The sequence below is a fragment of the Sphaeramia orbicularis genome, chromosome 1, assembly GCF_902148855.1.
Source record: "Sphaeramia orbicularis chromosome 1, fSphaOr1.1, whole genome shotgun sequence".
NCBI classification, from domain to species: domain Eukaryota; kingdom Metazoa; phylum Chordata; class Actinopteri; order Kurtiformes; family Apogonidae; genus Sphaeramia; species Sphaeramia orbicularis.
In genome coordinates, this window is record NC_043957.1 from 12912568 (window position 1) to 12922492 (window position 9925).

At 41.9% G+C, this 9925-nt stretch overlaps 1 protein-coding gene across 7 annotated transcripts in view; it reads left to right on the plus strand.

Moving 5' to 3' along the window:
• The window catches only part of elf2b (E74-like factor 2b (ets domain transcription factor)), a 94430-nt gene extending 90810 nt beyond the window's left edge, over nucleotides 1–3620 (plus strand). For all 7 annotated transcript variants that reach the window (XM_030146300.1, XM_030146383.1, XM_030146459.1 and 4 more), the window contains one exon: nucleotides 1622–3620. In XM_030146300.1, the coding sequence (XP_030002160.1) occupies nucleotides 1622–2230 (609 nt within the window). In that variant the 3' untranslated portion in view covers nucleotides 2231–3620. The remainder of the gene's footprint in view (nucleotides 1–1621) is intronic.
• The last annotated feature ends 6305 nt before the right edge of the window (nucleotides 3621–9925 follow it).

The window sequence follows — 9925 nt, forward strand, 5'->3', positions numbered from 1 at the left end:
GATGTGGAAAATACTCAAATAATTCATCGTCAGACGAGTGGAAGAGATTATAAACACTTCCGGATGTGTTGTAGTGCTATAAGCAACAACAATACACCGCGTATATTGGATGTCAATCAGAGAAAGAGTCTCCGAAGCCGTTTGTTTACATACACGGACCTAGCCTGACACACACACCCAACTAATGAGTCGAGTGTGTGTCTTGACCTCCGCCGAACCCCTGAGACTGACACACCTAACCCCTAGGGTTCGATTGAACCCAGGTTAAGAACCACTGATATCTGTCTGTCTGTCTGTCTGTCTGTCTGTCTGTCTGTCTGTCTGTCTGTCTGTCTGTCTGTCTGTCTGTCTGTCTGTCTGTCTGTCTGTCTGTCTGTCTGTCTGTCTGTCTGTCTGTCTGTCTGTCTGTCTGTCTGTCTGTCTGTCTGTCTGTCTGTCTGTCTGTCTGTCTGTCTGTCTGTCTGTCTGTCTGTCTGTCTGTCTGTCTGTCTGTCTGTCTGTCTGTCTGTTCTGTCTGTCTGTCTGTCTGTCTGTCTGTCTGTCTGTCTGTCTGTCTGTCTGTCTGTCTGTCTGTCTGTCTGTCTGTCTGTCTGTCTGTCTGTCTGTCTGTCTGTCTGTCTGTCTGTCTGTCTGTCTGTCTGTCTGTCTGTCTGTCTGGCTGTCTGTCTGTCTGTCTGTCTGTCTGTCTGTCTGTCTGTCTGTCTGTCTGTCTGTCTGTCTGTCTGTCTGTCTGTCTGTCTGTCTGTCTGTCTGTCTGTCTGTCTGTCTGTCTGTCTGTCTGTCTGTCTGTCTGTCTGTCTGTCTGTCTGTCTGTCTGTCTGTCTGTCTGTCTGTCTGTCTGTCTGTCTGTCTGTCTGTCTGTCTGTCTGTCTGTCTGTCTGTCTGTCTGTCTGTCTGTCTGTCTGTCTGTCTGTCTGTCTGTCTGTCTGTCTGTCTGTCTGTCTGTCTGTCTGTCTGTCTGTCTGTCTGTCTGTCTGTCTGTCTGTCTGTCTGTCTGTCTGTCTGTCTGTCTGTCTGTCTGTCTGTCTGTCTGTCTGTCTGTCTGTCTGTCTGTCTGTCTGTCTGTCTGTCTGTCTGTCTGTCTGTCTGTCTGTCTGTCTGTCTGTCTGTCTGTCTGTCTGTCTGTCTGTCTGTCTGTCTGTCTGTCTGTCTGTCTGTCTGTCTGTCTGTCTGTCTGTCTGTCTGTCTGTCTGTCTGTCTGTCTGTCTGTCTGTCTGTCTGTCTGTCTGTCTGTCTGTCTGTCTGTCTGTCTGTCTGTCGTCTGTCTGTCTGTCTGTCTGTCTGTCTGTCTGTCTGTCTGTCTGTCTGTCTGTCTGTCTGTCTGTCTGTCTGTCTGTCTGTCTGTCTGTCTGTCTGTCTGTCTGTCTGTCTGTCTGTCTGTCTGTCTGTCTGTCTGTCTGTCTGTCTGTCTGTCTGTCTGTCTGTCTGTCTGTCTGTCTGTCTGTCTGTCTGTCTGTCTGTCTGTCTGTCTGTCTGTCTGTCTGTCTGTCTGTCTGTCTGTCTGTCTGTCTGTCTGTCTGTCTGTCTGTCTGTCTGTCTGTCTGTCTGTCTGTCTGTCTGTCTGTCTGTCTGTCTGTCTAAAAATAAAATAATATATAATTTGTTTTTTTTTTTTCCAAAGGTTGTGATTCAGACCATCCCCACCATGGTCCCAGCCACAGCAGATAACGGAGACAAAATCACTGTCCAGTTGGCTAAGATAATCACAATACCGGCCCATCAGTTAGCTCAGTGTCAGCTGCAGACCTCTACAGGCTCCAAGCCCAGTGTCGGGACCACCCCGGCTGGTATCAGCCTCCTTGGGAGCCCACTGACAGTCCGTGCCCTGGCACCCGTCAACGTCACCCCAGGAACACAAGTAATGAGACTGACAGTGCCAACGCAGTCTCCACAACAGGCCTTGGTAGTGTCTCAGCCAGGGAGTGTTGGGAGCGGAGGGGCAGGTGTGATAACAGTATCAACAGCCAAGCAGACGGTGGCTGCACAGCCTCGGATCATTAGCGGTGTCATCAATGGCTCAGAGTTGGTGATAGGAGGGCCGGCAAATGCAGGAGTCACAGTGGAAAGGCTCAAGGTCCAAGCTGTTCAGGTGCCGGTGACTGTGGCTGTCCAACAAAACCAGGCCAATCCCAAAATTGTCCACAGTGTCCCATCTGAGGTGGAGGACGCTGAAGTGGTGATCAAACTGGAAGCACCTGATGTGACAAAAACAGAAGAACCCGAGTGTTGAAATGCACATGTACGTACATGTCTCCCATCAGACTCCCCTCTCTGCCTGAGAGACAGACTTTGTATAAATCTCAAGTCATTTTTACTCTGGTAATAATAACTAGGCAGCAGTCTGTGAGACTTTTAAAGACTCCTCAACCCTTAGTTACACCTTCCCTTTCCCTGCATTGAACATTACATGACTAAACCAGTGTTTTCTTGGAGCCACACTGAAACCTCTTGAAGGTAAAAACTCATGTACAGAACGCAGACTGTAGCACCTAACATAGGAACCCACAGACCTAAAGGGACTCATTGGGAAAGAAAGGGACCAACACTTATCACTACGAATAATGCCTTCTAATGGAATGGAATCTACAACTGACTCCAATTTAAAAACATCGACAAGGCTGTAAATTAAAAACAGAAACACTACAAATCGAAGGTGAACAATTACAATCAACCAAAATATGAACTGTGACAGTGGGAGGGCTGTAAAGCGCATTTTGATATTTTGGCCTATATGGACGTTAAAACCAGCAATTTTTTTTTTTTTTTCTTTTCATATCACATCATATCACCGTGCAGATCTAGCGTGAGTGGTGCTACTAGAGAAAGGAAGAGAAAGTGGAGCTGAGAAAAAGCTCTAAATCAGAAAAATGGTGGAAAGAAATGGTCATGTTTGTAGATATATATAAATACTCTATATATGTGTATATATATATTTACGGAGCTAAAGTTAACAGAAACAGCCTCAGATTTTAATTTTACCTTTTTGTTTTCATTTATTGTATGAACAGTAAACAGGTTTGTTTTTTGTGTTTTGATACCTTGTACCAACCACAGTATTACTTAAGGAGCTAATGTCTGTATTATTAGTTCCTGTCTCTGTCTGGCTGTTAAACACTCATAGATTGAATCAGCAGCATATCATCGTAGGTCAGAGGTCAGGTTGCTTGTAATGTGTCCTCCTCTGGGCTTGAATTTGGATCTTGGCTGTTTACTTAATTATTTTGTACAGGCTGCATCTGAATGCAATGAAATGAGCCAATGCATGCTACCATGTCTTTTTTTTTTTTTTTTTTAAATTGGGATGTACTGTATGCCAGCTCAGAATGAGTTCTTTAAATATTAAGAGACTTTGAATATTGAATGAAAATCCACTGTGAGTCCCAGGTCAACTTATGTTTCAAACAGAGGGTCAATATGGCAGCTTCCAGTCTGTGCCAAGTTGGCCCTTCCCCAAACATTTCATTATTCTTTTTTTATCATTATTCTTTTTTTATCTTAAGAGAGAAGATGGAGAGGTAGAGGATGGTGTTCAGGCTGAACTGTTTGTATATTCAACATTTGAAGTATATTATATTTTGTTGTACTCTTGTTTCAAAGTGTATTAAAGTAGGTTTTACTGACATGCTAAGATTTTGAAGCTTTATTTGTAACATTTTCTTGCATCTTTTTTCACGGTGCATGTAAAGGACAAGGATCTTTCCAGTATTCAGCTTAACAGTTGTTTAACCAAACATAGCAAAACAAATCTATTTTCCAGTATACTTTCAGCCATTTGAGTTTATACGCATTACTGCTGTGGGATTTCTTGTCAAAGACCTTTTCCACACAATGTTTAAGTTAAGAAACTCAGACAAAAATATGCATGATGTACAAATGTTAGACTCCTTTAAGAACACATTGCATGATACTGGATTTGATTTAGGTTTAGTCAGAGACTGAATTTCCTGTGTCCCATGGACACTTTGGGAATAGATTGCTGTGCATTTTACATATTGATCACATTAGTGGACAGCCTGTTTGACATAGCTGCCACCTAATACATACAGCACTGGAAAACTCTAAATTATGAGGATGAACAATTGAGTAAAAACAAGACTCAGTAAATGTATCCTATTTAAGGAAACACAGAACGATCAACTGAACATCAGCCACACATTCACTGATGGCAGAAGCTGCTTGTTTACCCACTGTGCTATACTTGTTACCTCCGCCAAGGAAGTTACATTTTCATTTGTTTGATTTGTTTGCAAGATAACTCAAAAAGTTAATGACGGATTTTGATGAAATTCTCAGGAAATGTTGATACTGGCACAAGAAACAAATGATTAAATTTTGGTGGTGATTGGGGGAGGGGGACTGATGTGCCTTGGTGAAGGTCTGCGCTCTCTGAGTGCTTTTCTAGTTTCATATATTTCTGGGGTTGAATTTGTTCTAAAAGACGGCGTAATGAAGATCTGAAAGACTTCAAGAGGTGTTTGAGAGTTTACTGTCCTATCCCCTTAACACAGAATGGCATCCACTATGAGAGAAACCTGTCTGCATTGAGCTACTGTGGCATCGCAACATGAATAGTGACCCACTCCCTCTGCAGTCATAAACTAGAAGCACTCGGAGAGCGCAGACCTCCGCCAAGGCTGATCAGTGGGCCCCCCCACCCCCGATCACCCCCAAAAGTTAATCATTTCTTCCTTATCCCATTTCCAACAAACCCTGAAAATTTCATCCAAATCTGTCCATAACTTTTTGAGTTATGTTGCACACTAACGGACAGACAAACAGACAGACAGACAAACAAACCCTGGCAAAAACATAACCTCCTTGGCGGAGGTAATAACCCATTTTAATGCAACAAAACTACAACAGTTCTCTTTCATGTAATAATGCACATAAACACATCACCTACATCAGTTCATCTACAAATACTGAAGTGCAAAAGAAACGGTGGTTGAGTGTGTAAGAATTGGTTTTTTTTCCAGTGATGATGTACACTGGTACAAACAATATATAATCTCTTAATTTTAGGATTTAACAAAAAAAAAACTGGACAGGTTTTGCTCTTCAAAATGTTTCATTTCTCATCCAAGAGACTTCCATCAGTTCCATTTGCTGGTGGGGGAGGGCACACTTATAAACCTGTAGGGACAGTGGCCAATGGAGGTTGTTTTTACTCATGTTAATGATCTTTAGTGTCAGGGTGGTAGAGGGGATGGTCCTGGGGTTCAGGCTTGTTAGAAGGTATTGTGTAGGCAAGTTTCCACTGCAGGAACGTCGGGGTACTTTTACAGGGCTGGGGCCGTTGGTACATGTCTCCACTGCAGGAACCGTGTCCATGGCTCAAATTACAGGAACCTTTAAGGGGTCTAACCAAGTCCCTGCTTCAGGTTAGGTACTCCAAACAACCCTGAAAACTCCTGGTCAGAGCTGAAAAGTTTAGTTGATGCCGATTGCATAGACCCAGAGCAGGATAGGAAACAAGCAGCATTTACAAAGCCCGGAGGCAGAAGACGAGTAGGAAATAGTAGGTTTCAGCAGAATTGACGGATTTTACAATCAGAAGAATGATGTATATTAAGTGTGATGAGAAGTATGTGATGTGCAGGCACTGCTTGCATTCTACGGCCAAATTGGTCACATAATAATCGCAACTGATTAAGTCGGTGGTGGGTCCGAGTGAGTATGTTAGTTTCAGGGTCATTGAGGAGGGGGTGGGTCGTTGCCTTCAGGGGGGGCTTAACTGCTCTCAGGTGAGTCCAGGTGTGAAAGGTTGTTTGTTGAAATCTGTTTGGGTTGGTTGTTTAAAATGGCGCTGCAGGTTTTGGACTCTAGTTATAGCCTCAGATCACCATCACACTGATTGATATCAAAACCTGGATGGATCATAATTTCCTCAAACTCAAAAGCAATAAAACAGAACTTCTCATCACTCGTCCCAAAGCTCTCCTCCCCTCAGCTCAGAACATCTCCCTCCTCATCGATGATCACACAGTTACCCCCTCTTGTACGCAACCTCGGTTTTATCATGGATTCCACCCTCTCATTCAAAATGCACACAAGTCACCTAACCAAAACATCCTTTTTCCACCTCCGAAACATTGCCTGTCTCCACCCCTCCCTCTCACAATCTGCTGCTGAAATCCTTATTCATGCATTCGTCACCTCCAGACTTGATTATTGCAATTGCCCCCTGTGTGGTCTCCCCTCCTCCAATCTCCAAAAACTGCAATATATCCAGAATTCTGCCGCCTGCCTCCTCACTCGCACCCGCTCCAGAGACCACATCACCCCCATTCTCAAACAACTCCCATACCATACTGCATCCAATACAAGTCCCTCCATAACCTGACCCTATCTCACCAATCTCTCTCAGCAGCACTGCCCCACCCGCCGCCACAGATCAGCCAACACTCCCACCACTAGGACAAAGCACCGGACCTTGGGGGACTGAGCCTTCGCTGCAGCTGCCCTCACCCTATGGAACTCACTCCCACAAAACATCGGGAACTCGGACTCAATGCAAAACTTCAAATCATTACTCAAAACTCACCTGATCAAACTTGCCTTTTCTTGAGCCTCTTTTATTTATAATTTTTTCCTCTCTCTTCTTTTTGTTGTGTTTGTGAAGTGTCTTTGAGTGTCCAAAAAAGTGCTATATAAGTGTGATATATTATTATTATCATTATTATTATTATTATTATTATTATTATTATTAAGTATTGTCTCAGACCGCCACCTCTGTTCAGGGAAGGATTTTCCACTTTTAACAAAAATGGTTTCTTTGACTCCTCTCTCAAACCATTTCTCTTTTCCAGCCAATATTCTGACGTGGGATAACTGTGTGACCTAAGTGTTAATCCAGCCACACTGACCCCTAACATGCCATGTAGGGATGGGACTCGATAAGAATTTAACGATTCCGATTCCATTATCGATTTTGCTCATCGATCCGATTCCTTATTGATTCTCTTATCGATTGTCATTGGGTGAGGGAATAAAAGAGTACAAATGGGTGTGTTTGCATTAACTGTCTTTTATATTTCCATCTCGGGGGGGGGGGGGGGGGCAGTGAAAGTGAAACTTAAGACACTTCACTAATTCCTGTATTGCTGCATAATCCGTGTATCATTCGTTCATTCATTTTTCAATTTAAAACCAAAAAAGAAAAAACAAAAAAAACCTTGTTTTTTTGTTTTTCATTTTCAAAACCAGAATGAAAAACGGATAACAGTTAATTTTTCCATTTCCTGATTTTGTGCTCAAATGAAAAATGGAAAAAACGGATAACGACTGTTTCATCCTATTTTGCTATTTTCAATATAGTTAAGTTGTCTGACCTGGAAGTAGTCATTACAAGAGAAAAAATAAACAAACGGAATCATGGCCGGTGTCCTGTCTACCTGTCGAGTTGAGCTCCCTAGCACTACTGACCCCTAAGCGTTTTCACAGTTTAAATGCCCATCGATTTGTGCTCCCCCAGGCAGAAGTGAGTCATATTTTGTAAGTATATTTCTTTTATAGTGCCTTTTGAGCATTAAGCATGGACGCAATTATGTGCATGTGCACGAAGGATAGACATAGAATATTGATGTGAGATGATAATAACGTAAGGAAGTTCTCATTGTATGATATTAGCCTTAAGTATGTGGGTCACCTCAGTGTTAATGGCGTTTAGATTATTGTTTAAGTTAGTTCAACAAACGACAACAATGGTAGCCTACTATTTAACTGACTAAATCTATGTTAACAGTTCCCTTAACTACCCACACTTGTGTGAATTAAGTTATGATTCCATACACACTGAGGAAGAGTAGGCTAGGTTTGGAAAACCTTACTGCACAAATACCTACATACCTAGTTCCTCAGTCTGTCTTATTTGTCATTTATCATATGCAAATCTCTAGCTTGTGTGGATGTGCGTGTATAAAAGTGTCTGAATGTGGCTTTTACAAAAAATGTGTTTTGTTGTGTGTTTTCCAGTTTTTCCATTTGTGAAGGCTTATAGGTATGGAGCAGAGGTGCAAGGAGAATCTACATCAGGGCCGTGCAGAGAGCTATAAAGGGGCAGGGGCTCAAACTTCCAAAAGGGCACATGAAAACGAATAACCACATATGATTTGAAATGTTTAATAAATCATTCCACAAAGTATACATTTTTACATTAGTTTGGCAGACAGCTACAATAACAATATGTAATAACTTACGAAGTCGAATAAAGTGAAAAAAATTAGGTTTGAAATTATTTCTTGTTGTAGCCTCCTTGCAGGCCAGGTGAAGATCACTCTGAAAAGGATGGCCTCACTGGTCTTGAATAATCCCGATCCCAAATGTGGCAAATTCTGGAACTGCAGACATTTACAGGAAGATAATTAATGTGTGTGAATGGTGGGCCTAATGCCCATGAATAGTATGTAATGTTATTCCTTATATTGTGCTTTTTTCACCCAGTTGGTAAGGGATCTGCTACTTTTAGCAGCTTCAAGTAGCTCCTTTCTTTTTTGTTTAATGTGTCTTTGTTTGCAAGGCATCTTCAAACTAAACAACAAAACAATAAAATATGTAAGAAATACAACAAATACACCCACATACACACCATGCATGTCAAGTTATTTTATTATTCATGAGTGAATGTAAGGGGTGAGTGAGTGGTTGGTGATGGGCAGATGTGGCTACAACAGTAGTTTGCCACCAATGTGTATGGAATGAATACAAAATCCAATGAAAAGTGTCACTGAGTTTCTAAAAAAGATATATAATACTAATGCTACATCTTCATCATCATCATCATCATCATTATTATTACTATATTTATTATTATCATTCAGTATTATCATTATTTTCCAGACTCCACATTCCAAGCAAGTCCTTGGAATGTGCAATACCTTGTTAAAATTATTTGAAAACTGTGGGCTGGCTGTTGCTTATTTTCATTCAATAAATTTATATGACTAATTAGACTAGACTCAGACTGCAACTATTCTGTGTATAGTAGGCTGCATTAGGCTACTGTAAAAGATGTGCATTTTCTACTATGTAAAATATATATCTCTCAGTCTCAAAAGTGAGGACTATTACCATGTGTTACAATTTTGTGGTTAAAACTCAACAGTTTATGGAAATAAAACATAAGCAAGTATGTGTGACTACTTCAGTGAGGACTCAGACTCAGGTGGGCACCCAGCTGTTAGAGTGTGCTAGTCTGTGAGCTAATTCCATGACGTGACGATGATACTGAATTATTTACTCACAATCGGTTTTTGGCCCCAAAACTATAGTTATTGAAGAATAGGACCAGAGCGACAAGTCAATGTTTTGGGCAGATAGTGGGGTGGATTCTCACGTAACTTGAATCGCGGAGCTTCCCTCCTCCTCGTGCATTCTCCAGATCAGGACATGTGCGCACGCGCGCATATGTGTGTTACAAGCAAGGTTGCACAGGAGGAAGGGGCGGGGCGTGACATAGATGAAAGGGCACCATGGCCAGGTCAAGTGACAGCCAAATTAAACCACTCGTAACATTTATTATCATTGATCAAAATTTTAGTCACAAAAATTTTAGTCATGCAGTTTTTTGTGCAAAAAACAAAAAAAAAAGACTAAAAAGGGCACTTGTAGGTAGAGAATCAAAGTGGCAGGGGCTCAAGCCCCCCCGCCCCCTGCTTTGCACATGCCAGATCTACATGACCTGTCTGGGAGGAAATACCCAGACGGGTCAAATAAATCTCAAAAATTAAGCTTAAGGAGATATGCTGAGAGGTTTAGACTCAAAGGTGAGTAGGCAAAGGTGTATTCAAATATACGTATCTATGTTTTGGTAAAATGTCTTTTTGTTTATATGTACTTTATGAGCACTTATACTTCCTTAGAAGACTGCGGCGGGTTGGGCTTGGAGGATCAGTCCTGTCCTCCTTCTACAGGTGTGTGGTGGAAA